The 27,865-nt window shown below is 41.5% G+C and overlaps 1 protein-coding gene across 7 annotated transcripts; it reads right to left on the bottom strand.

Annotated features, from left to right (window-relative positions):
- GABPB1 (GA binding protein transcription factor subunit beta 1) lies at window positions 1-27,852 on the bottom strand. 7 transcript variants are annotated; one of them, XM_070953528.1, is made up of 10 exons: window positions 27,779-27,852; window positions 20,038-20,145; window positions 18,701-18,868; window positions 17,269-17,463; window positions 16,471-16,615; window positions 15,468-15,581; window positions 12,126-12,311; window positions 11,010-11,125; window positions 8,408-8,569; window positions 1-17 (listed from the first exon to the last, which is right to left on the bottom strand). In XM_070953528.1, the coding sequence occupies exons 1-9, from the start codon at window positions 27,848-27,850 to the stop codon at window positions 8,417-8,419; spliced, it is 1,257 nt and encodes a 418-aa protein (XP_070809629.1). In that variant the 5' UTR covers window positions 27,851-27,852; the 3' UTR covers window positions 1-17; window positions 8,408-8,416. The 7 variants fall into 7 exon arrangements, with proteins under 7 accessions (XP_070809629.1, XP_070809630.1, XP_070809628.1 ...); XM_070953529.1 differs by lacking the exon at window positions 1-17 and having other exon boundaries at window positions 7,767-8,569; window positions 16,504-16,615; XM_070953527.1 differs by lacking the exon at window positions 1-17 and having other exon boundaries at window positions 7,767-8,569.
- Between the last annotated feature and the right edge of the window lie 13 nt (window positions 27,853-27,865).

Raw genomic sequence — 27,865 nt, forward strand, 5'->3', positions numbered from 1 at the left:
TTCTCCTTCTGAGGACTCTAGATTGGACGAAAAATGACATAGAAATCAAGCACACAACTATATCATGTGCAAAGCCACGAATTTCATCAATGAAGCTCATGAAATTCATGCCACAAGAAGCGTATTTATAAAGATGAGTAATAGATTGCAACATTGTCACGTACATTCCTGGCATCATTCTGAGGGGTTTTTCCCTTTTTTTTCTTTCACATGAGATGTCCAGTGACAAAAAAGGGAGATTTTTCTAGTGAATCCAGATTATTAGAATACAAGATTCTTTTTGCAACAGAAGCAAATTGCTGCATTATCTAGATGCAGTGAAAGACACTAAGAGTAGATGCTGTCCATCCAAACAACATTAGCTAATGCGCACACAATCACTATGGTCTAGGACAACTTGCCACAACCAATTTGTACATATTATGTACAAATAATATGCCATATTATGGCGAGTTGGCCATGGTGAGTTGGCCACAGCAATCTACAATCACTGTATCTCAACTTAGTCAACTTTAAGCTGTCTGGACTTCCCATCATGGCTGGCTGGAGAATTCTGGGAGTTGAAGTCCAGACAACTTCAAATTGCCACAGTTGAAAAACCCTGATTTAGACTACACAATATGTACATTTGGGCACTGGTTCACACAATCATAAAGCCAACTAATTCAATACATCTTAGTCAAGCAATGACTTAACATAATGTATTAACTCGGCCTGAGATAGAAATCTAGGGCCTAAGTACCCTTCCGATGAACTAGTTATCCAAATCTGGAGTATTCATCACTTTGGATTTATGCCTGTAAGAATTAGACACCAGGTGTGTTGTAGATTTCTATTCTGACATCTGCAGATCAAAAATGATGAGAAGCTAAGTCTTGAGTTCACACGTAAGAGATGGTAAATTGACTGCACATTTATTTATAGTATGTTCTCTGGTGTCTGGGCAAGCAACACAACTCCACACACATGCATTGTGCTGTGGGAGAAAAAAGAGGGGGGAGAGAGAGAGAATATATATCTATCATTGCAGACTTCTGTTTTTTTCTAGATACCCAGCAAGTGAGAATTGATAAGCCTCTCTGGCAGCAATTATGCCATCTGATTATCATGGTACCATAATATGATGATCTTGAAAACGGAAGGGTGGAAGTCCCAAAAGTTCTTTCTTTCAAAAGACAACTGATCTTTCTTGTTCTGCTTGAAGACATTTTGCTTCTCATCCAAGCAGGTTCTTCAGTTCTGACTGAATGGTGGAGAGTGGAAGGATTTATATTCCTTACAGTCATCTGGTCGTTAGTACTGTCTCTGAGAATCGTTGAGACCTCTTGGAGGTTTATCTGTGCCCTCAGGGTCACCTGACTCCTGTAGTCTGCTGCTTCTTTTTTTTCTGGAAATCTCTTTATACTTGTTGTGACCTAGGCTTTCTGAATCATTAAAACACATGAGTAGTCCCAAAAATCTCTTTTATTGCAACAGCTGTGAATTCTGTTCATTCACAGCTGAGTCCCAATTAGTTGCAAAAAGTCCTTCAGGATAATCACCAACCTTTATCTCCCTTGACACTATGCCAAAGACCTACTTGGCAAAGCCACACGGATTCCAGAATCAAACAGAGATGCTGACTGGGAACAGAATTAACAATGTTGCTTTCCTGCAAAGGGCCCATGTACCTTTGCTCCTCTTTTAAGCTTTATGGGAGGGGCCAATCATCTCCGGGCCTTACTCCTGAGTCGTCCCTTTTCTTTTAACTGTTCTTGCCTTCTGGCAGCTCTGCGCATGCGCGCACTAGGAACAGCCTCCTCCTCCTATGTTTCTGGTAAAATCCCCAACAAGAATAATTCAGGTTTGAAATCAGTATGATTAGAGAACAAATATGAAAATTAGAAAGAAAAGCAGAGAAGTGAAATATGGAAAGTGTTTTAATAAAGTTAAATAAGCTAAGAAGAGGATTGTTATAATAGAAGGTATGTAAGGTAATACTATTAAGTTAAGAATAGACAAAATATTAAATATAGCCTCAAATCTTAATTGTTATTGCACAAAGTATTTGTACCCAGATGACACACTGTTTAATGAAAGATGAAATGTCTATATTAAAATATTTTTTTAAAAAAAAAACATTGGAAGGAATGGTGGCAGGCATTGCCAGAGGACAGACATCATCTCACCATGGCCAAAGGGCAACAAGAGAAGGAAGAGGCTTGGTCCCTCCCCGTGGGACCTCCACTTACACACAAATGCAACGGACAAAAATATAGGAGTCTTTTGGAAGGTTGTCTAGTCTTTGTCTGTAGAGTAATAGAAACATGGACATTTTTTTATAGAAATCACGAATAAAAGGCATTTAAACTAATTTAAAGTTAGAGCTTTAGCAGACAGCTTTCACCAAACATCCAGGTAAGACATCCAGAGAGAATAGATCTAGAAATGTTTCAAAACTTTTATAAAAATGGGGAGTGGGGAAAACCATGTTTGGAGCAATAGTCTAAAACCCACTTCTGAAATTCAGAACTGATTGCTGAAAGCACCTCACGCTTAAACCAGCTTCCTCTTGGTCCCATCAAAAGATTTTGAAATGGAAGTCATAGATCTATTTATCTTGCCTCTCTTTAGTTCCGAAATGGCACACTAATTGAAGAGGTGAGCAAACACACTCCAAAGTGCAGTTCAGACAGGAAACAAAAGGCCTTGAACAAATACGATTTGATGCAAATGGCTATCTTGTTACAGTTATCTTCCTCTTAGACCCAGTCGGTAGCAAACGAAGGGGAAAATATATTTACCCACAGGCGACCGAATGAATAGAAATGGTATGTTGGTTAAGTGCGAAGAGAAGCCATGTCGTCAAAACCGTGGGAAAAAGCACCATGTGTCACAAATGACTTAATTCTCTCTGGAGAAATAGGTATTTGTTGGTCTACAATCGTTACTGAACCAGCCTTCCCGTTTCTGATGAATTTGATCTATTTTCTTTTCCGTTTCAGAAATGGTTGTGACGCTGAAGTAGGTTGTGATGCTGATCCTGGAGGACATTATTGGTTGGTAGCTCAAGTTCTGATTAGGTTAAGTGGTTTAATCCTCAAAAGCTGAACTCATGAGTCAACAGATACCATACCTAATGGTTGGCAGGCTGGTTAAACTTATTCTGACTTACCCCATTTGACAAAATTGTGGCTTTTTGAAATGCTTATGCAACTTAAGCTTCATTTTAGTAGGTCAGAAATGCAAAGGGACATTCTTTTTAAAATGTCAACGGCATATAAGGAAAATCCGTACAAGATGTTTTATAGATGGCATTTGTCATCGGAAAGACTGGCAAAAATGTTTAAAGACAAATCAGCTAGATGTTGGAAATTTCATCAGATACGGGGGCCGTATTATCATATGTGGTGGACATGTGTAGAAGCAAAAAAAATATTGGGCAAAAATTCGTATGTGGTTGGAGAAGATGACGCAGAAACTTATTGATTTAAAACCTGAACTATTTCTGTTGGGGATTTTACCAGAAATTTATAGTAAAGACGATGTATATTTGATTATTCGTGTAATAACTGCGGCTAGAATTGTATTTGCACAAAATTGGAAAAGTGAAGAGATTCCTACGGATGAAAATGTGATTAAGAAAATATTAGAATGTGCAGAAATGAATAGATTAACACTTGCAATTAAAGGAAAGGAAAAATCTGATTGTTACAATATATGGGAGTTTTACTATCAGTGGTTAGAGAATAAATATAAAAGTAATGTATTATAAAGGCAAATAAGTTAAGAAATGTTATAATAGTAGGTAGTAATATAAGAGATACAAAATAAGAATATGGTGGTAAATTTTAATTGTTACGACACAAAAATATGTATTCAGATTGTCGACACACTGTTTAATGAAAGATGAAATGTTTGTATTAAAAGAAAATAAAAAATTTATATAAAAAAAGAAGAGAAATGCAAAGGGAGGTTCTTTTTCACCCATGGACCCATATTTAATTGCTACGCTCAACAAAATCTATCTTGAGTTTTTTTTCCAACCCTACTCCTTCCATTTGGTACCAAGGGAGTATCTTTTGAACATCTGCTGGCATAGGAGAAGAAAAACCTGGGTTGGTTTTACAGGGGTTATTGTTGTTATTCAAAGCTGTTCAAATGTCTTCAGAAATGGAATAGCATACAAGTAGTAAATCAATTCTGGAAAATTTCGTTTTCATTTTACTGATACCCGTGTTGCTAAACATAGTAACAATGCCTTGTTCTGGAGTCACAACTCAAAATTGTGGTTGCTCCAACATTTGTAGCTGACACAGCATCAAGGGTGATCCAGTTTCAAGATCCTTCCTGTGAGCGATCCTTTCAATAGCCACCCCAGTTGAGGTGTTCAAATGACTTCTTTCATTTTGGGGCATTTTAGTTAGGGCTATTATTCACGTAAGTCCATGATGGCGAACCTATAGCACGCGTGCCATAGGTGACACCCAGAGTCCTCCCTGTGGGCATGTGAGCCGTTGGATCTCTGCCGTGCCTGCACAGGGGGTGGGGCACATGCACAGGGGGCACACGCATTACATTTTGGGGGTGCGCGAGTGCGCTTTGGGCACTCAGTACTGAAAAGGTCAGCCATCACTGACGTAAGTGATGAGGTTGGAATGGCAAAATGTGCAACCCCTAAACTATTGTTAGAATCAACAAAATCTTCTGTTGAAGTCCACAGGTTTAGATGGACTAAAGTCAGAGGTCGGTTTCAGCAGGTTCTGACCAGTTCTGGAGAACCGATTGCAGAAATTTTGAGTAGTTCGGAGAACCGGTAGTAAAAATTCTGACTGGCCCCGCCCCCATCTATTCTCTGCCTCCCGAGTCCCAGCTGATCGGGAGGAAATGGGGATTTTGCAGTATCCTTCCCCCAGAGTGGGGTGGGAATGGAGATTTTATAGTATCCTTCCCCTGCCACACCCACCAAGCCATGCCACGCCCAAGCCACACCCACAGAACCGGTAATAAAAATTTTTGAAACCCAACACTGACTAAAGTTGTAAAAAACTGGACCATGAGCCTTTTCAAACGTCTCACATTTTTTGAGTCTCCATGCTAAATTCAGCGACTGGACTTTTCTAGTTTAAAATAATGCTGATGTTATAAAATAGCAAATTAGGACGCCTTATTGAAAGAATCATTTTGCCCTTCAACGACTAGTGTGGAAACCTCTAATGTGGACTTTTGAAACTCTTCTAATAGTGACACTGACGCAGCTGTATTCCAGCCCGTGTATTTCTTCTCTACGTGTTTCTAATTCTTAAAAACCCAAGCAGCTACCTTTTATAACAATTCTGTGCTACGAAAGAAAACACCCGGGTGATAACGTTTTACAAAATAAGTGAATCAATCCCGCATCTGTGGAAAAGATATTTAATTGTAAATAGAAAAGGTAGGCCAAAGACAGTTTTAAGGGCAATTCTTCTGTATAGGTAATCTAGATGATTTATAAAGTTATACGTTTCATAAAAGCACTGAAAGATAAAACACAGCAAAAGCACAAATCAAAATACAAGGTATACGTGGAAATAAAGGAGCTGCACAGTAGTCTCAACAAAGGGTAAAGCGTTTGTAGCACTTGGTAATCTTTAAGGCAGTATGGTCTGTGAATTATCCGAAAGCCAACCAATGTTTACATGTTCTTGGCTCTCTACAGGTCAACGTTTGCAGCAGGCAAGATCGACCCAACTACATCAACTGTGACTGACAAGGAAATAAATTTTTATAAAGATTCCCTTATGTTTGCCTGAGTGCAAGTAGAAAGCTCACACAAGTCAAGGTTAGGGGGAAGGAGATCCATCCATCTCTTTTCTCCTTGTATTCAAATCCCATCTACAATTATATCTACTTTTCATTCCTTTTCATCTGCAGAGCAGGACTTAGCTGTGAAACCTTTAGTAAGTCCCATAACATAAGTCCAGTAGGGAACTAAGTGCTTACTTACCTATTTTTTGAGGATGTATTAAAAGTTTAAGGTCTAAAACATCCTTATTTCTTTTAACAGTGTAAAGTGTAATGGTACTTAGGGTTCATGTGTAATGGTACTTAGGGTTGGTATATTATCTACAATATCTTGCAGACCTAAATCACTCCTTCACAATTTAATATAGTTCAATCATGGCAGACTTCGAACTCTACGTCAATCTACATCAATAACGGCTGATCGTACTTGGTTAGCAAAATGTGGGCGCTGAATACCAATAAACCTGGACGGCGTGGGAGGAGAGAGAGAAAAAGACAGGTATAAAAACTGAGAAATGTAAAACACCATTCGCCAGAAATGCTAAGAATTGTCTTCCCCCCGAAGACCACGCAAATTAAAACATAATCGGAGCTGTCCAAAATAACAGAAGGCAACAACCGAACTGCCCACACAAAGCTGCCCCTAGAGGTCAGTCATGATTTAGGGCAACCTTAAAATTTTGTTGTGCAGATAAAGACGGTGAAAATTATGTGCGCCTGCGTGCGTTAGTTGCACTGTTAGATTGAGACGATGGGCACGAGTGTGAACAAGGAGCATTTCCTCTGTAAGCTTTGTTGGAAGAAGGGAGAGCAAAAGTGGTGGCAGAGCAGGAACACAAGAGAAGGTGGAGTTCACTTTAGGTGGCTCCTAGATAAAACGCATGCAAGGACTTCAGGCTTTTCTGTTACCCCTGTTCATTTTGCAGTGGGAACGTTGTGAACAGAAATGACCCCAGTGCCGGACTTTCTTACGTGTTAGGCTATCGGTATACAACAGCCACAATCATGAAAAAGGAGGAGTGTGAGGAGTCACTGGTTGCCCAATTTCCTCTCTCCAATCTCATGACCTTCAACGCTTGAGGGATGTCCCGTTGGAGAAGTGGTGGTGAGATGCCATTTTCAGACCTCTGTCTTCAAATTAACTCCTTCCACTCCTTTTTTTTTTTTTTTTTGACAATTTCTAGCAGGTGATAAAACCTTGGTGGGGCAGGTGTTGTGAACTGTTTTAGGAGATCTGGTCATCAGTACCTGCTGTCCGTTGGCGAGTCAGATTAGATGTGAGAGATGGACACACTTGTGTGCCATTTACCAACAGATTTCTTGAAGGACAGCCTGGACTCCAATTCCAGATATCAGCCTATTATACTTACGGCATTTGCATTTGGGGGGTTGGTGGGGGGAAGAGATGGGGACAGAGAGGTGCTGTGATGTGAATGTTAACTTCCTGTCCAGCAGGTGGCAGCATAGTAGGGAAGAGGTTAAGCTTAAGAGTTTGGGGGGGGGGCGGGGGAGAAGGACTTGAAATTTGTTCTCCATCTGCAGAATTATCCCAGCCCAGCTTAGCTGGACACCCCTGAAAATATGATTGGCTGCGCTAAGGGTAATATTTTCATATAGTTAATATATTACATAAATACTGGTTTTTGTTTTCCTTTTCTTCTCCCAGGTTACATCCCTCTAAGAAATGGGGCTCCCGATATAAAAGAAAAACAATCGACCCACAATTATTCACCGGCTTCTTCATCTACCCCCTACCCCCATGACCTAGAGCACGGCTGGGCAACTATAGCAACTTTATGACCCGTGGACTTCAACTCCCAGAATTCCTGAGCCAGGCTCAGGAATTCTGGGAGTCGAAGTCCATGGGTCGTAAAGTTGCCACAGTTGCCCGCTCCCGGCCTAGAGGTTAAATATTTTTTTTAATCATAATTTTCCATCCTCTTTCCTGAAAAATACTTATGGAAGATGTATATAGAAATCATAAAAAAAACATGCAGCATATGTACAAACTGAAAACTTTTAAAAATATCAGCTTCATATACATGTCAATCTACTTGAATATATCAGGAATTAAATATAAAAAATTACACTTTTTTCTTCCCTAAAAAAAGGGGGGCATTGTTCAGAGGCCTTGGCCAACTCCTTAAAGCTGTACAAAGGATAACAATAATCAGGAAATGAATTTTTAGTCAGAGGTCGAATTCATAGCTTTCAAGCTCGGTTCTGTCACATAATTCATTTAACACAGCACAGTTTCAATCAACAGTTATCCTCCTTAAAACTGTTCTGTATCTCAGAAGATTCATAGTAAAATAAAATAAAATAAAAGAAGTCACAAAAACATTGGCATTGCAGGTTTCTGGATCCCTTCCAAAAAGATTAAACAACTAATTTTGGAACTGTAAAAAAAAAAACCTATTTACAGTATTTCTTTTTTTTTCTTTTTAAATATTTTGCACAAAAATGTCTAAATTCTGAGGTTGTTTTTTTTTTTTTATGATACAAGAAAATCACCAGAGCTCATGGCTTAAGTCCAGTAGCATCTTCTTTGACAAAAAAATCTCAGTTCTGCACCTACAATTTGTGTTATGCAGAGTCAGATTGTACTGCGGTTTTCTTATCCTGTATATAATAGAATGCTCACTTCATCCATTCAAACAGCTTCTTTGCTAGTCTGGAGGCGGGTCATCGCCTCCAACTTCTGCCTACAAGCTTCTGCTTCCTGTTCTTTCTTCAAAAGCTGCTGGCGATACTTCTGAGCTTCCCGGTTTGCCTCGTCCAGCTGTTTTTGTAATGTTTCTCTTTCCTGTGAAAGTCAAACAAAAACAAGCATCGTGTTAATGTGGTGTCCCCTCAAAGGGAGTGGAACGTCTTTATCATTTTTCATTTCAAAAAGAAATAAGGTGCAGGGATTTTGGAACGGAGCAAATTAGAGGCTCTTTGAGTTGTGGCTTAGAAACAAAGACTTTAAAAAATGCTCTGTACAAAATTGTACTATATTGAACTATATAGTACAATTAATGCATATAGTACAAAATTGTACTATATTGAATCTGGGGTATCACTTCGTTGAAACACATGAGTTTGAGCAGTTATATTCTGGGAAGGAAAAATCATGTATATTATTTTGATGTTGAGATGTAGATTCCATTTGGACCATTACAAAGAAATATGCAGTTTTTAAAGAACTGGAGAGTGAGGTAAATGTTAAACTTCGAGCCTAATATGGAAGAAATGAATCACGTACACACATTCTGCTCCTTGGAATAAGATATATCAGTAAAACGTCAGAGAGAAGAGAGATTACTCATAGAATATATCACTGCTGTGAGACCATACATTGTTATTTTCAAAGGATATTACTGGGAACTTGATCTTTTTTTAAAAAAAAATTCAAAAACCATCTAATGTTTTTATTTGATGAAGGGGAACAACTTTGTAGTTAAAAAAAAGGAAAACAAATTGAGTTCAAAGCAAGTTATTGGGGCTTGCTTTTCAGAGGGGGCACTTCTGAACCATTTTAAATAAACTGATGTAAAAAGCAGCATACCCGCTTTATTAAAATAATTATCTCAGCAATCACTTTGTTCTGACCTTTTACACAGCAAAAGCCTTTTTTTTTAAAAAAAAAAAAAGTGCTTTCACTAAGCAATGAATGTCAATCCTTCCAATGAAATCACCAAGTAGTACTAAAAGAATTGTCCGTGTCTTTACTGCAATGAAATAGGGAGGCAAATACTCAATCTCTCTCCCTTCCCCTTCTCTCTACTTTCTCTTAATGCACAATACTAACCATTTCAATTTCAATTTCAAATCTTTATTGTCTGTGCACAACATATGTACAATGAGATTGGCGGAGCTCCCTCAGCGCACCCCCCCCCAACACAATACAACTCACAGTGAAGAGGAGCTCACAGAGGAGCCTGGATAGCTCAACAGACTAAAAGCCTGTTATTAACATTCAGCTGTCTGCAATTATTGCATGTTCGAATCTCCCAGGCTTAAGGTTGACTCAGCCTTCCATCCTTTTTAAGGTAGGTAAATTGAGGACCCAGATTGTGGGGGCAATAAGCTGACTTTGTATAAAATATACAAAAGTATGAAGGCTATTGCTTAACGCATTGTAAGCAGCCCTGAGTCTCCGGAGAAGGGCGGCATATAAATCTAATTAAAAAAAAAAAGACAGAAAATCCCTAACCCAATAAATCATATTAACAAAACACCCAATCCTATTGCACCAGTGTGAACATGTTACACATTGAGCCGGCCCTGCAAGTCCATAATACTATGTAGTTATAATGTTATTTCGCATTCAGGACTCTGACAGCCCACGGATAAAAACTGTTCTTCAGTTTGTTTGTGTGGTTGGCTATGTTTTTATATCTCCTTCCTGATGGTAGGAGAGTAAAGAAGTAGTGACCAGGGTGAGAGTCGTTCCCGAGAGTCGTAAACATGTTCCAAGCCTAACTGAGTTTAACAAGATTTCCATCTACCTAAGTACCATGTCATCATTCTTAACAAGGGGTTTTTTTCCCCCAGCCCCCTTATTTCAAATTCTTTCATACATATTTTCAAATTATCCCAGCCGAACTGCACTAATACAATGTAAAAGAAGAGCAGGCAGAGCCTGGAGTTAGAATCAAAAGAGGAATTAGCCTGGAGTTTTTAGGCTCTCACAAAAAGTCTAAGTCCAACCTGTCTTGAATTCCATTAACAATGATCTAGCGCCAATTTAGTGCCGACCACTAGTTGACTGAATTCTTGTGTATAGGCAAGAGCAATAAATCAGTTTAACTGGAATTTAATGTACGGTCCTAAATTCTCAGAAGAATTGAAGTGTTTGATCTAAAATCATTTTTAAGAGGCGAAATGTTAAGTGAATCACTGCAGTTGTTAAATTGGTGACACTAAGGTTGCAAAAGGGGATCACATGACCCTGGGACACTGCAACTGTCATAAATGTGAGTCAGTTGCCAAGCTCCTGAATTCACGTGGCCATGGGAATGCTGCAACGGTCGTAATTGTGAAAAACGGTCATAAGTCACTTTTTTCAGTGCCGTTGTAACTTGGAAAGGTCACTAAACAAGAGGGCTACCTGTATCTTAAAAAGAAATGTAAGATGCAGTAATAAATTCCTTACTTTCTTCAAGTACAAAAAAAAAAAAATCACAATTATAAAGCAAGACAACAAGAAACATTCGGTTTAGAAAATCAGAATAAAACATCTCAGCTAACAGATTCCTTACTTCTATTTCTGCCGATTCCACCCGATTTTCAATGATCTCAATACATGGTCTCTTCATTGGAGGCTCTTCACTGATTACTGTTTCCTCTGCAATGTCTGTGGCTGGTACTGTAAGTACTGGAATTGAAATAAGTTTGGATCAAAAACTACATTAGTTAACAATGGCTGCATTTGGATTCTGGGATAGCAGGGAATAGGTAATTACAGATAGTTTATTGAATATATGAGTTGGAAGAGAACTTGGTGTAGGGTTTCCTGCCTAAGCAGGGGGTTGGACTAGAAGACCTCCAAGGTCCCTTCCAACTCTGTTATTCTGGGTTTTTCCCCCTGTTTTTTGTCATCTAGCCATCTAACATTCTTGCTAAAGACAACTCCCAGCATTCTTTATCGTTTTAAGCGTTAACAGCACACCTGCATTGTAATAAGCCGGTTCATTAAAGCAGTCGCATCTTTTCTTCAGGCTCCAGGTGGGTGATTTGGGGCCAGTCACTCTCTCTCTCTCAGAAGGAGGAAGGAGCATTAGATATATTCGCCACCTTGAGTTATTTTTTAAAAAATACTAATATTAATAAAGGTAGAACAAAACCATTAAAAGACTTGGCTGCTTTAATGAACAACAGAGAGGGGATATGATTGAGAAAACCCTGAACCAACTCTTCAGAATAATGTTTAAACTGTGCATAGCCCTTATAGCTAGTTTTGTTATGTTATGATTCAGAAATGGGCAGAAATTAGATTGTAAAATGTGGAGCCCTTTCCCCCCCATTCTGGAAACTGTGTCTACGACGTATGCAGCTTTGCTGGCTGAAAAAGTCTGGGAGTTGACATCCACAAGTCTTAAAGTTGCCAAAGTTGGGAGACCCCTGCTCCACAGTGCTTTACATTCCACCCAATCCTATTCTTCATTATCTCTTTTCTCCAAAGGGCTTTCATGAACATTAAGTTTAACTTAACCAACAAAATAGGACGAGGAAGGAGCATTAGATACATTTGCCATCTTGAGTTGTTAAATAAATATAACAAAGGCAGGATATTATATAATTAAATTTCAATATATGCTTTTCATTTAAAAAAAAAAGGGGGGGTCTTAAAAGTTCTATTCCTGGTTTCTACGTACCTTGCTGCCCATCTGGCATGGTCACTATAATGGGTTGACCCATTCCGCTGGTGGGAATGGAATGGAGATTTCCAAGCTGTATCCCATCTGTTACTATGGTGATAACCTGCTGACCTCCAGAACTAACTACTTGTTGAATTGCGCCATCCACAGATTCAGCGGTCACCACTTCTTCTGTAGCCACAACTTTCCAACAAACAAATAAATGAAACGTATATAAGCAAGCAGTAGGACCTCATGAAAATGTGGCAGTATGGACTGCTCTTCTTCTCTATTCCAATGGAGTCAGTATTGGTATCTTTTATGAGATACTCCATTCTGTTCCATTTTTCCCCCATCAGCACATAGAAAGCCACTCCATCTTCTATACCAGGGGTCCTCAAACTACGGCCTGCGGGCCGCATATGGCCCACTGAAGCTATTAATCCGGCCCACTCGGGACCATGAGGCTGCCCCGCCCACATCACCCCACCTACCCACTGGGCCCCACCCACCTTCTGGAGGCCAAGGAGGCCAAAAACGGCCCCATTTTGGGGCAGCAGAGTGGTTCTGGAGGCCAAGGAGCTCCCCAGCCTCCAGAGAGAGGGGGGAAGAGAGTGGGGCACACACACACACACAAACAAACAGAAGTCCCTCACACATGCTCCAAGGCAGCCACATCTTCATTAACCTGCTTTCCACCCCCAGGAGCATAACAAATTAAAGTTTAATTTGTGTGTGTTATTTAACAGACTGCTAAATTGGCCACGCCCACGCAGTTACATGACCACTAGCCACGCCCACCCAGCCGGTCCAGGCCCCCAAGTCTTGAGGGACCCTGAATTGGCCCCCTGTTTAAAAAGTTTGAGGACCCCTGTTCTATACAACCGAGAATGCTTATCCCCAATAGGTTTTGGGAAGAATCTCTTCCCCACCTTTTCTCTCCTAAATTATTTCATACTTCTGCAAATGTTGTGAGTTTACTGCTTTGTAGAAGTAGCCTGAGCAATCGTGCCATCCTTATTTCAATCTTATATCTAAGTGTTTCCTTTTTGATTACTTATGCAACATTCCTCACCCCAAATATTGGAAATGAGGTACCTAGAAGTTCCAGAAATTAAATTCCTTTAACCCAACAACTTCTTTTCAAGTAAAATTTACAAGTTGCACAAATCCATAAAGAGTTTAAACAGAAAAACAAATGACGTTATTTGACTTTCAGATACACTCATTATTAATTTTTCCCTAGGCTCTGGGAATTTCTGTTCTAATTTGTTGAGTTCATTTTTGCTGCTTCTCTTGTTTTAACACAAGGAGCCTAAAATATAAAGTATATCACTACCAGTATCAGTTTCAAGAGCTACATCTACATGCATGCAATATTATATTAAGAGCAAGCCTTTGAAGTTTATTAACAATCAGATGGACAATAAAAAAAAAGCTTTCTTTCAAAAGCTATGGCATATGATTTATGACAGAAATGTCAGACGTCACATAAGATTTGGGCACTTTCATCTTTGCCATGATTGCTTCCTTATTTACAGTGATGTTATTGCTCAATCGCGACCTGCAATTCTTGCTTGCAATCATTGCCATTATTGAAAGAATAACGGTAAAACTCGGGATTTTACAAAGTTTTACAAAGTTATGCCATAACAGAGAGACATATAAATGTGCTCTCAGATCGTCTTTACTTTATGTTAACATGGCCAACAGAGCCAATTAGTCCCTTCTACCAAAATCTGGAAAGTAAATGATCATAAAGACGTATTCCCAGTTGCACCATGATTTACTCAAGGGAATGATGGGTTTACAGGATTGTTCATTAGCTCTGTCTGCCTTCTCCCTTCTTCAACAGTCACCTGGCAGCAGTTTCTGCCATCAGGGTGCAAAAAAAGGGACATGCAGGAAACACAACAGGCTGTGTTGAAGAATCAGTTCTTTAACCTCGCTGGAGTATTTCCATTCTAGCCAATTATTCGGTATTATGGGTTTGTTTTCCTCATCTTTCTAAGCCTGCGGGCAGAGGCTGTCCTGTATTTATTGACCTTATGTCAGCCAACTCAGGAGCAGGCGATACAAAAGCTTTCAATCAATCAGGAATATTTTCAGGAGGAGACGCCCTCCACGTGGCACTGTGATCTTTACGCAGATGAAACAATCCTCCATAAACGCCACAAATCAACATGTCACAAAAATTGGCGGGCAAAACATGATTCAGGTTTTCTCCTTTTTAACTCAAGGCAGGGGTCTGCAACCTTAAACACTCAAAAGAGCCATTTAGACCTGTTTCCCACAGAAAAAAAAAAACACCGGGAGCCACAAAACCTGGGTGGGCGTGGCCAACTCCACATCACTCACTCCCACCTAGTCACATGACCCACCCCCCATAGCCACGCCTACCCAGCTGGTCATTAGGGCAGAGAACCAGCTGTTAAAAAACACCGAGAACCACAAAACCCTTTTCTTTCCTCTCTCTTTCTCCCCCTCTTTCTGTATCTATGTCTCTCTCTCCCCCCCCCCGCTCTCCCTCTCTCTATATCTCTCTGTCTCTCTCCCCACTTCTCTCTCTCTGTGTATCTCTCTCTCTCTGTATCTATGTCTCTCTCTCCCCTTCTCCCTCTCTCCCCCCCCCTCTGTATCTCTCGGATTTCCAAGGCCAGGCAAGGAGTGATTGGAAGGGGAGGGTGAAGGGCGGGGCCAGCCAGTGATGGGACAGGGAGCTGCAGCAGAAGGCCCAAAGAGCCGCATGTGGCTCCAGAGCCGCAGGTTGCCGACACCCAACCCAAGGGGTCAATCTCAAATGATAGATCTACTTTTCAAAAGAAAACAAAAACAATTTGGTACTAAATATTTACTACCAATGCTTTGCCCCTCTCTCTAAGCTTCCAGAGAAAAAGAGTACAGTCAATTGATATATTTCTTTACAGCAAATAGGGACCCAAGCCAAGGCAGTTGGCTTTCTTGCTCTGCGTAGAAGTCTGATCTCCCTTCTAGAGATTAGACTGCAGAAGGCGGCAACGCTGGCTGAGGAAGCAAATTCAGAAGCCACAAAAAGGCGTATTTGTTTTAAAATGAATTTGACTCATAATCCACTGATGTTTTTTCACAGAAATAAAAAAATGTCTTTTCTTCCATTTAATTTTATTCTCTTTGTTCTTGGGTTAAAGAAATTTGATTGCTGTTTTTATTGTTAAGTATGCCACAAGAGGAAAAAACAAAACAAACCAAGCTTAAAAAACAAATTTGCCATGAAATATGATATTGCATCAATGCTGAAAACTAGGCTGTAAACCAAACCTGTTTTTTTTTTTTTTTAAACTATGGATCCTTATTTTTGGAACGATGTTATTTTTCCCTCACCTGGCGTTTCTGAGGAGTTGGACAGTGGAGCTGAGGCTTCTGCTAAGGCAGCCAGAGTTGCCAGAACTGAAGTTGAGGAATTGCCAAACTGGACAGCAGACATTCCGCTCTCATCTACAAACACATAATCCATAAAATCACATCAGAAAATCACATAAAATCTACTCGCCCATTACATTTGAAATTATTTCCCCCCCCCCACCTCAGAATGATATAAGACTTGAACTCTCGATCAAACAGACCCCTATCAGCTCAGTAGCAAGCACAGATTTATCCCTCTTCCGGAGGCAAAAGTAGTCCAAAGTGAAATAAACGGAGTGGCGCCAGCAGAATTCCACACAAACAAATAGGGAAAGTGCTTTGACATTTAGAACATTTAGAATAACAGAGTTGGAAGGGACCTTGGAGGTCTTCTAGTCCAACCCCCTGCCCAAGCAGGAAACCCTACACCACTTCAGACAAATGGTTATCCAACATCTTCTTAAAAACTTCCAGTGTTGGAGCATTCACAACTTCTGTTCCACTGATTAATTGTTCTCACTGTCTGGAAATTTCTCCTTAGTTCTAAGTTGCTTCTCTCCTTGATTAGTTTCCACCCATTGCTTCTTGTCCTGCCCTCAAGTGCTTTGGAGAATAGCTTGACTCCCTCATCTTTGTGGCAGCCTCTGAGATATTGGAACACTGCTATCATGCCTCCTCTAGTCTTTCTTTTCATTAAACTAGACATAGCCAGTTGCTGCAAAAGTTCTTCATATGTTTTAGCCTCCAGTCCCCTAATCATCTTTGTTGCTCTTGTCTGAACTTTCTAGAGTCTCCACATCTTTTTTACATCGTGGCGACCAAAACTGGATGCAGTATTCGAAGTGTGGCCTTACCAAGGCCTTATAAAGTGGTATTAACACTAATTTGGAAATGACACGAATAAAGAAAGAAGCACAACCTTATTCCCAATTTAATAGAGTGAGCCAGCAATTTGCAATCCTCAGTGACAGTGAATATCTACCGTATGTGAGACCAGCTGTAGAGAATACTCCACCTGTTAGATTCACAACACCACCAGGTCCAATGATGAACTGTGGTGTTGCCGCATGAATTGTCACCGTATCGGGGCTTTCTGGATTTGTGTTGATTTGGTTCTGCATGGCGATCTATGACCAAAAAAACAACAGCTTTGTTTTTACACTTATTGGGGGGTTAGGGAAGGGGAATGAATTTTAAGATGAATATAGTATATAGCAAATGTTCATAAATTATACATTAAATCTCAGACAGAATAGCAGTCAACAGCTTAATGTAACCTATAGTTCACGCACACTGTGTTGTTATTCACTGATATATATTCAACATGGAAAAATATCTGGCAGAAAAGTATTCAGAATAAATGCATCAGTTTCAAGATGCAGTGAGAGGGGGAATATAGGGTGACGATAAAAAAACAATGATTGAAGGCCAGGGTATCGATCCTATATAAAACAACAGCCTAGAGAATGGGTTCCCAACCTTTCAGGTTTGCAATTGGGCCATGGCAAAAGCCAGCAAGCATGCACCACACATTTTCGCTTGCGTGAGCAATGGGTGAGCACATGCGCGCATGCTCCATTCGCATAAATGGCAGACCTGCGTGCAGGCCACTCGCGCAAATGGAGCTGCGAGCACTGGCCGGCTGCTTGCACGAACCATCACGTCCCCCCCCCACCCCCACCCTGCCAGTCCACAAAGCCAGAAACATTGGGGAACTGTAGCCTAGAGATTAAGCTACACAATTCTGGAAAAGCCCAACAAATAGTGAGTTTTGAGTTACCTGTAGAATTTCTGCCAGGTCTTCATATCCATTGTCTATGGCAATGTCTAGCGCAGTCTTGCAAAATTTACTTTGGGTATGGACATCTGCTCCATACTTTATTAAGAGTTCCACTACTTCCTGATGATTGTGCTCCGTGGCCCAATGCAGAGCAGTCATTTTCAGCATGTCCTTTGCATTTACATCTGCACCATGCTACAAAACATAGTCAATTAAATTTCTTTCAAAACGGAAAGAAGAAGTCAAAGTTAATTTTAGGGTCAGCATTACTTTGAATATATATTTTAAAAACTGTGTCCTTCCTTTTAAACTTTGTTTATGCTGTCCGTTTTCCTCCTACGAGTTAATATACTGCAGATAATTAAGGTAATTAATTAATTCATTATTGCCTCGAACTGTTGGGTGGACACATTTTCAAAACGGTTAATCTTAGAAAGTAAAGAACAGAAGATAAAATCTGGTGTGCGATGACCTGTGTGTCTCTCTCAGCATGGCTTGTCATTTTTTCCCTTCAAAAATAAATCTCTTCATCTAAAAATAATGTTGATAAGAATCATGTGCTTTTATTAGTCTGATAACATAAAGGAAAGTCTGTAATTTTCAGTGCAAGTAATTTTTAAAAAGGATTTTGGACTGCTGCTGTAGAATTTTCAGACAGCAAAATAGAAGCAAAGCCTTGAAACAGGAATATTGGTGGGCTGTTTCACAAAAAATTATTTTGCTTAGAAAGGGCAACTGTAAAACCATACATTAGGGAAATTAAGCTGTCTTTTCTTAGATAATATTCTTCATCCTTGGCTTTTTTTCCTGTTATGGAAAAATTATTTGAACATATGCCAAATTTTAATGAACATATCATTGATCATGGCTTTTAATATAAAGGTTTTAATATGCCATATAGGATTTAAATCATATTGTTCCTATGGTCTGATTTTAGACAGCCTAACTACAAATGGCAACCACTTTGCACATACTCAAAATGGTGCTATTGATTCTCCTACATCCTTGATTTCTAGAGAAGCTCTTGAGGAGGTCCAGAAAGTTTCAATGTGCATTAAAAAAAAGAAAATCTTCCCATGTGCCTCTTTGATGCCCGGAAATGTTCTGAGAAACTCCTTTAGATACTGCAGGAAAAAAAAGCGTCTTCAGTCTATTAGCAATTACAGTGGTACTCAACTTCTTTGAAACTCATCAAATTTGATATTCAGCACATTTTGACACAAAAATGTTGTCCCGGTACTCAACGCTCAAACTAGGACCTGTCGGTGCCGTCTGACTTCAGACTCACTACATTGTTCCTTATGGGAAAATTTTGTTTGGTACTTATCGTGCCTCCCACAACCAATTTACAATGAGTACCGGGGTACCACTGTATGTCCTGTTTCAACTCTGGTACAGGTAATAATAAATGGAGAGCTTTTTTTCTTTTTACCTTAAGCAAAACTTCTACAATGCTTGCATGGCCTTCTGAAGCTGCCATGTGAAGTGGCGTCCGATCCACTTTGGTCCTCGCATCTCGACTTACTCCTGCTCGTAGTAACACTTCCGTAGTTGAATAGTGGCCATACTGTGCTGCTAGATGAAGTGGAGACGTTCCCAGCTGCAGCGGGAAATGTGAAATAGGATATTGGCACATAATTATCCTCTTATTTAACAACACTAAAAATACCACATTCATTTTTGGGTACCATTATTTTTTTTTTAAAAAAAAACAATTATGGAAATTCTGGCGTATTGGGCTGTTTTAAATCTTTATTATTTTCCTAACTTTTTGCTTTGAAGTCACTAATCTTTGTTCTACATAATCCTATAATCCTTTCCTATAATTTCCTTTCATCCTAAATTAGAAAGGAACTGCTAACTCTTCTTTACAATAGTGTTTTGCCCATTCTCACAAATATCCAGTTCTAAAGGAAAGTTGTGTTTTCTTTTAATTAAACACAATATTGCAGTCATCAGGCAAGTAATACAATCATCATGATTTGAGGGCTAAAATCTCAGTGATGGTGGTGATCTTACATTCTAGCCCAGCAATTTTTTCATGCTCATCAAAACCAAAAGGCAACATTTTGAAAAATCGTGATGAGCTGCTGCATCCTACATATTGTCTTTTGTGTGTGTGGGGGGGGGGGGTTCCCTATTGGATTTGATTTCCCAAAATAGGAAATAGAAGCAGAAAAAGTACTTATTGAGTAGTTATGAGTAGTTATCCCCACCCCCAAAAGGCTGGACTCTGGACCCTAACCCTAACTTTAACTCTGAAATCCCAGTTCTAAGCCAAGGTTTGAAATTTGGGAAGAATATGTCAGAAGTTCCCACTTAATACTAAGCTTCTTCTTAGCAAAAACTAAATAATGAGGGCAATTGGATAATATGTTCCAGCAACTTTGTTCATGAACAGTAAATCTGCCTTCTTATCACAGTCCGTGACCAATATTTCCACACATGACCAATCTAAGAAAAAAACGATCAACTGAAAAGTGGAATGGCATCAATATTTCAACAATGAATAAACTTATTGGGCACCAGCTTAATCTGGATGAACAATTAATGAAAGCAAGCAGCACTTATTTGACTCAAGGTATCTCCATGATCATGTTATTCAAAAAGATGAAAATTCCCTTGAATCACACGTTCCTCCTAAGGACAACATGCTTACGTCTGAGTAGTTTCCTTGATAGCAATATGAAAAACTCCAGCAAAATAAACACTGCAAACACAAACCACCAAACATGCGATTTTGTGTTTTTCTTTTAATGGTGTTTTTACCCAATCTGTAGTAAAAGGTGCTCCATTGGCCATCAAAATGCGAACTTCATCATCTTGGCCGGCTCGAGCAGCTTCTAAAAGCTTCTTTCCCAAATCTACCAAGGACATCTAAAAAAATATTTGAGAGTTAAAACAATTGTTCAATGTAGATAATTTATGAAAGAAGCAAATACTACTGTCCTTTCTACAGCAGCTAGAGCCGTGATGGTGAACCTGTGGCACGAAGTGGCACTCGGAGCCATGTCACCTGGCACCCACAGCGGCGCCTGTTCCTCTTCTGGGTTTCTGGCGCGCATGCGCGTGCGATGATCAGCTGGCCTTCGTGCATGCGGCAGTGCTGGAAGCTGGAAGAGCTGATCTTCCATTTTCCTTAATCATGCGCGCCGGCCAGCTGATTGTTGTGCACGCACGCGTGCCAGAAACCCACACTTGCTGGCCAGCACGCATGCTCGTGCCAGAAACCCGAAGTTCAGTGTTGGGTACGCACATGCGCCCTGGGAAGCTCCTATTCTGGGTTGCGGCCCAGATGAGTGCGCATGCGCGCTCCCTTTTCGGCTCACCATCACTGAGCTACAGTATATATAGGTACAGTAAATTAAAACTTCAAGTTCCAGTTCACTGGAACTTCTACATCAGAGGTGACAAACTCAAGGCCTGCAGGCCGGATGCAGCCCACAGAGTGCTTAAATCTGGCCCACCGGACTGGCCTGGAAATAGCAAAGGACTGGCCCACGGTGCCTCTGACAGCCAACCCCCGCTCCAGGCCCCTCCCACACCCCACTTTGGCCGGCAGGGTGCTGCAGGAGGCATCCGTCCCATGTCCCCACCCCTACCCCCCCCCCACCCCCCGGCTGGCCCACGGAAGAGAACTACAATGCTGATCTGGCCCTTGAAGAAATCCAGTTTGACACCCCTGTTCTAAATGAAACAGAACATACCATAGCCAAAGCGTGCCAGCAATCTTGCCTGGGGAGGTCCTATAAAACAAGTAACTTGGTAACATTTTCTCTACTTTTGCTTGTTTTAAAACTTTTCATGCCGACTCCCTAATTTATATTGACCTAACAACTTACTGCGATGTCCAGCTCTTGCTAGCAGACAGACAAGTGGATAGTTTTGTCGTGCAACAACACAACACTAGTGAAGAGCAACACCTTCATCATAGTAACTACAGCGCCTTCACTATTGGAATGCTTTTGCAGTAAAGGAGTATGGTTGCTGACTGTTTTTGTTCATTGTTTTAGGCTTCTAGCCTGATAGTCAACCATTGCATCAAACTGGCTATTTAATTATTTAAATCTCTTGATTTTTAGAAATGTTATCTTTGTAACGTTTAAGATACATTCATGCATAGAACCCTTCATCATATGCGATTATAAAATAGATTGAATCAGTTTGAATCGAAACTGTGTATTTGTAGAGCTTTCTTTCTGTTCTTGTCACCTCTTTGACCAGCTTAGATTTGTAGCCAGAGCAAAATTTCTGCATGACCAATGGAATGTTGGGTTGCCATCTACTCAGCCAGGAATTGACTTTCTGAGAGCAAAATCACTTAAACTGAGTGTTCCATGTGTGTACTTCCAGCAACAAGTGCCACTTAACAAAAACACATGGAGAAAATGAAAAATTAGCTTATTTGTTAGGATGCCAATGTAAACATATTTAAGACTAAGCCACACTAAACTTAGGCTTCAGCTACATAAGTGCTGTGTAAGCAATTAGTTAAATGCTTGCATTCCTAAGTCTAAAATACTACAGCGAACACCGAAAAGTGCCACAGTTCAATATCAAAACATTACTACTAAATTCTGCTAAACACCTACAGTTCACTGGCAATACTCAAATCTCATTTTTTTTTCCTTTTCAGACAGATCCAAACTCTCAAAGCTTTTATCGAGCTACAGTGAAGCTCTGAATGAAAATTTTAGTGGCCTAAGCGTTTAGAAATTCCAATTGTTTCTGCTCAGATTCAGAGCTCTAGAAAGCTCTTGAATACTGTGATTGTTGTTCGTACACATATCCCTCTACCTTCAGAGGCCTTCTGCTCAAGTTCAAATCCAGCAACCACTGTGTTTCATCTTGCAAATTCATGGCTAGATAATAGCATAGCTGGAAAGGAGCAACATGTAACAATGGGGAATATTGTTATTCCTTTGCATATCACCCTTGACAACTTTCCAGGAATCCAAAATATTTTTATTTGCGCTGGTTTATAATAAGTCAGGTACCAGTTGTAAAAACTTGGGAATACTGGCATGCTTATTTAAAGGTAAAGGATCCCCTTGCACATATGTGCTAGTCGTTCCCAACTCTAGGGGGCGGTGCTCATCTCCGTTTCAAAGCCAAAGAGCCAGCACTGTCCAAAGACATCTCCGTGGTCATGTGGCCAGCATGACTAAACGCCAAAGATGCACAGAACACTGTTACCTTCCCAACCAAAGGTGTCCCTATTTTTCTACTTGCATTTTTACATGCTTTCGAACTGCTAGGTTGGCAGAAGCTGGGACAAGGAATGGGAGCTCACCCCATTACGCAGCACTAGGGATTCGAACCGCTGAACTGCTGACCTTTCGATCGACAAGCTCAGCATCTTAGCCACTAAGCCATTGCGTCCCTTATGCTTATTTACATGAAGAAATTTCTAAATGTTTATTAGGGCCATTTGAATATTCATCTCTCTTCCTCCAAAGGAATGCCAAATTCCAAAGAGCAAGCAGAAAATATTTCATATGCTTCAAAATCCACTTTGGCCCTAGTCCCTCTTCCTAAAGTGATTAATAGCTAATTTTCTCGTTTATTAAAATTAGGTTTTCTTGAAGGATATAAAAAGTAAGGGGAGGGGGCCAGTAAGGAGAGTTACTTTGCCAAATTGTTACAGCAATGCAGTATTAACACCATAGCAACCAATTGTAAAGATTTTTTTCTCTCGTGATAGTTGGCTCGATCTAGAATGTATTTATATATCTTTTGTTTATTTATTGTTTTATTTTGTAGCCCTTTCTGGTGTCTGAGAGAATCTAGGAAGAATATGAACGGAAATGGGAACTTCAACCAATATTCGTCAATAGTTGGCGGTTATTGTAGTTTGGCAGCTGCTAAACAAGGATCATACCATATCTCATTATCTCTATACTGGAATTCATGAAACCATTCATTCTTGATACTGTACTTGGAACATGTCAGAAATCTGTATAGAACAGGTGCGCTATTTTTTTGTCTCAGCAGTGCATCTTAAATTTAATAACTTTTTAAAACGGCAGGTACTTAGCCAACAATGAACTACTTACTATCCAAATCTTAAAAATTTGCAAGTCTACTTTTCTACTCGGGGATCATAAAGGAAGATTTTTGGTTTTTTGTTCAATCCAAATTGGCTGCTTCTTCCAAACCAAGGCTCATAATCAGTGGTGGGATTCAAGTAATTCAACAACCGGTTCTCTGCCCTAATGATTTCTTCCAACAACCAGTTCACCAAACTGCTCAGAAAGTTAACAACCGGTTCTCCCAAAGTGGTGCAAACTGGCTGAATCCCACCACTGCTCATAATCAAGCATTATTTGAAAGTACCTTTGTAAGTGGCTATAGACCTAACATTAATTCACTAGTGTTCATGAATTATGGCTTGCTCAAATCTGCATGGTTTTGAAAGAGTGATGTGGAAATGAAGTCAATATTGACTACGGATTTGTCAACCTAATTTTTAGACTTAATCGCTAAGCGATTTTTGTAATATTAGTTTCTCTGAAACATCAGCTGTTATATTCTTTTGAAACGCTGGAGAAAGTGGGGAGCAGTGCAATTTCAAGGCTCTCCTAGTGCAGGTATATATAAAATGGTGGTATAGCAATGCTGGGTGCATTACTGTATCTTCGATATTTGAATAGATATGCTAGGATTTCTTCCTCTTAAAACTACTTCAGAATTGCAATGACATTTTCCACCCCACCACTATATTGTTTTTAATATTTTATATAACACCCTCAGCGTTTTGCCTGGAGGCACTCAAATTAAAGTGCTAAAAGAGATAAGTTTTTTATGTGGAAGAACTATGGACCTCATTACATTTTAAATGTCTATCTTGTTGGATCTTGGGAGTTCTAATAAAATGCAAAGTACTGTAGATTCTTTAAGTATACCCTCCACTGATGCCTGCATGTCCCCATGACACGCTGGGTATTATGGCAGACTTCACAAACTGAGCCAACTGACTTGAGAGATGAATTGGCTCAACTCATGTTTCGAGGGGGGGGGGGAACGCTGCAATTCTGCAGCATTTCCTCTGGAGCTGCAGAGCAAGAAGTTTTGTTTTGGTTGGACTCATCCCCTCTCCTGTCTTCTATGGTTACCCTGCACCTTTTGAAATGAAGGGGTGCTTTGCTGTTTTTCCTGTTTTCTGGCTTGGATAAGGGGTGGTTTTGAATAACAGCCCATGAGCAAATGCAGGAAAAAAAGAACAGGGTACCAGCTAGGTATCAGGCAGGCAGGGAAGGGAAATCAACCAAACCAGCCAACCATAACCCAGTGGCATAACTCCCAAGTGGAAAGATGTGGGAGAATGACATTTTAGTAAATACACATACTAAATGGATGGAATATATCATCACAAAATTAGTAACCTATGGAAAAAATTCTCATCAGAGTATTTTCAAATTTTACTTACTAATATTAATTACTAAGTAACTATTAAGTACTCTTAGTAATATTATTATATTTTCACAGTGATGTTAATCAATCCAGAGCTGTTTGCTTGTTTACTTGTTAATGTTTTAATAGAATTTAACTGCATTCATAGTGAGGAGCCAACTTCATTGAGTTCAATTGGGTATACTTCGAATAAATATGGGCTAAATGTCAGTGTTTTAACAGCCTCTTGAAAGTGAATACATGAGATCATCTTTGAGTCAATCATGAATTAGGGGGGAAAATCTGGAGAAATGTAATTTTATATATGCATCTTCTTAGAAATAATTCAAAAAGCCAATCTCTATACATCAAAATAAAAATGTCTCTTAAATTCAAATTGCTGAAAAACTAGTCTCAAATTTTTATCAGAAAAATAGCTTTATTAAAAAAAACCAATGAGGCTACAGGAAATATCTAAAAATTGCTGTTCAAGGAACTCATCAAAGGGCTAAGCTGTATACTCAAGCCAAATTTGATACAATAATAATAAACTTAAATGAGAATTGCACAACCCTTAGTATCACATACAGTACAAGTTTCGGAACTCCAGAAATGACTGCCTCTATTCTGAATATGTAAAAGAAATGGGATTGGCATTTTAAGTCAAAAGCACACCATAGAGGTGTATTTACCGTTAAGTATGGGTTCAAAAAATAAGATAGATCAGACTCTTCGATCCTTAAAATTACTTTCCGGGCCTCTGATCAGATCTAAATTAAATCTAAAGTTCAGTTAAGTAAAAAGGAAAATGTGCTTAGCTGAGCAACATGAGCCATATAAACCAAGAAGCCAGGGGTTCGATTCAACAGACAAGTAATAAATCCCCTTTCAGGAAGAAGAGAGAACAGATCTCTTCATGACAGAGGGAGAAGAGATCCTGGATAGGAAGCTCTGGGGCAGAGGTCCCCAAACATGGCAACTTTAAGACTTGTGGACTTTAACTCCCAGAATTCTCCAGCCAGCATAGCTGGCTGGAGAATTCTGGGAGTTAAAGTCCACAAGTCTTCAAGCTGCCAAGTTTGAAGACCTCTGCTCTGGGGTGATAAGGACTGTATTTATAGAGCAGCCAAAACACGTGTCTGGTGGGAATCGGTTTCCTTGGGCTTCCTGGAACTGGGAGGATTTCAAAGACTGGTCCCAAAGAGGCCATAGATTCTTGCAGCTCACACTAACCAAGTTTGGAAGCAGCCAGCATTCCTTTCTCTCTCCCTCCTTCCTTCCTTCCTTCCCTCCCTCCCAAAGAAGGAAAGAGGCAAGCAGAGGCCATCCAGACGTTACTCAACCCCACCACCACCCTCCACATCCAAAGGAGACCCAATTCCCAGCTTGTCCTTGGCAAAGGCAACAGCAGCAGCAGCAGCCCCATCCCACCCAAACCCCCCACCCCCGCTTTTCCTCCTACCCTCCCCCCCATGGCTTAATCCCACCCAGCCCCACCCCCAATTTTCCTCATACCGTCCCCCCGTCTTAATCCTACCCACCCACCACCCACTTTTCCTCGTACCCTGCCCCCACGGCTTAATCCCACCCAGCCACCCCTCAATTTTCCTCATACCCTCCCCCCCACGGCTTAATCCCACCCACCCACCCAATTTTCCTCATGCCCTCCCCCCCCCCCACGGCTAAATCCCACCCACCCCCCACCCCCAATTTTCCTCGTACCCTTCCCCCCCACGGCTTAATCCCACCCACCCACCCACCCAATTTTCCTCATACCCTCCCCCCCACGGCTTAATCCCACCCACCCACCCAATTTTCCTCATACCCTCCCCCCCCACGGCTTAATCCCACCCACCCACCCAATTTTCCTCATACCCTCCCCCCCCACGGCTAAATCCCACCCACCCCCCACCCCCAATTTTCCTCTTACCCTCCCCCCCCACGGCTTAATCCCACCCACCCACCCACCCAATTTTAAAACCCAACTTTGGAAGACCGGGAGACGATCCACAAACACACACACATCCCACCCGAGGAAAAAAAAGGGGTGGGGGTTGGGGAAAGGGGGCGCCCGGGAGCGCAGGGTTGGCGGGCTGTAGGAGGGAGGGAGGGAGAAAGAAAGAGACGGGCCCGACCCGCGTCGGAGGGAGGTCACGTGTGAACGCCTGTTTTGGGGGGAAGGGAGGGGAAGGAACCAGGAACCGGGGAGGGGGGTCGTCGTCAGCCCCTCCCCCACTCCTCCTCCTCTTTCCAGACACCCCTCCCCCACCCCCTCGGCTGCTTCCCGCCCGGAGCGCGGCCTGCCCCCCCCTCCCCGCCACACTCCGCCGGTCCTTCTCCAAGCGGCGGCCCCCGAGCGCCAGATCCCCGGAAGGCCTCTCCCGTCCCCGCTTTTTTCCCCCCCGACAGGAAATCCTGGCTGGGAAAGGAGCGGAGGGAGCCGCGGTAAGCGCCGGGTTCCGGGGGAAGTGGAATTATTTTTTACCAGCGAAAGAAGAGATCAACTTCCACATCCGGTAACAAGGGCCCCCTCTATACAAAAAAGGCGCAGACTGACCTGGAAAAACTTGGCCGGCCCGGCCATCGGAGGTGAGGGGGGTGGGGGTTGTGGAGGAAAAGGAAGAGGAGAAGACGGAGGAGGAGGAGGAGGAAGGGGAAAAGGGGGCCTCCCCCTTACCGTGTCGCCCGCGCCCGGCCGCCGCCCGACCGAACGACGAGCAGGGCCGCCCGGAGCCCGCCGCCGCTTCTCATAGGGCGCCCAAAAAGCCCCGCGAAAAAGTCCCCCGCTCGCGCGCGGCGGAAGGACACGGGCGGCCGCGCTCGCGAGCGCTGAGGCGAGGAAGGAAGAAGGAGGAGGAGGAGGAGAGGCCCGCAGGGGAAGAGCGGCAGCGGCAGGAGGAGGAGCAGCAGCAGCAGCAGAGCCGAGCTGCCGAAGCGGCTTCTCTCGGGGTGCTGCTCCCCAAGGGCGCCGCTGCTCCCCTCATGGGGACGCGGGACGATGATCGGGTAGTCCCCCCCCCCTCCCACAAAGAACGGGCGCTGACAAAAAAAAGGGTTATGTGTGAGGAAAGGGGGGGGGGAGAAAAGGAAGAAGGCTCGGCGGAGGGATACGGCTTACCGGAGAGTCCGACTGCGCAGGCGCGGAGCCCGGGAGAAGGGGGAGAGCCGAGGCGAAAGAGGGAGACGCCATGTTCTGCCGACGCTT

Source organism: Pituophis catenifer, unplaced genomic scaffold, assembly GCF_029215685.1.
Source record: "Pituophis catenifer annectens isolate HBS135680 unplaced genomic scaffold, rPitCat1.0.hap2 SCAF_14, whole genome shotgun sequence".
In the NCBI taxonomy this organism is placed as follows: domain Eukaryota; kingdom Metazoa; phylum Chordata; class Lepidosauria; order Squamata; family Colubridae; genus Pituophis; species Pituophis catenifer.

Excerpts from the sequence above, each read along its gene's own strand:
- GABPB1 (XM_070953528.1), bottom strand. The coding sequence starts at position 27,850 with ATGGCGTCTCCCTCTTTCGCCTCGGCTCTCCCCCTTCTCCCGGGCTCC. Across the intron at positions 18,869-20,037 it reads CACCTTTTACTACAGATTGG|CTGGGAACGTCTCCACTTCA; the intron begins GTAAAAACACCA and ends TTCCCGCTGCAG. Across the intron at positions 8,570-11,009 it reads TGGAATCGGCAGAAATAGAA|GAAAGAGAAACATTACAAAA; the intron begins GTAAGGAATCTG and ends TGACTTTCACAG.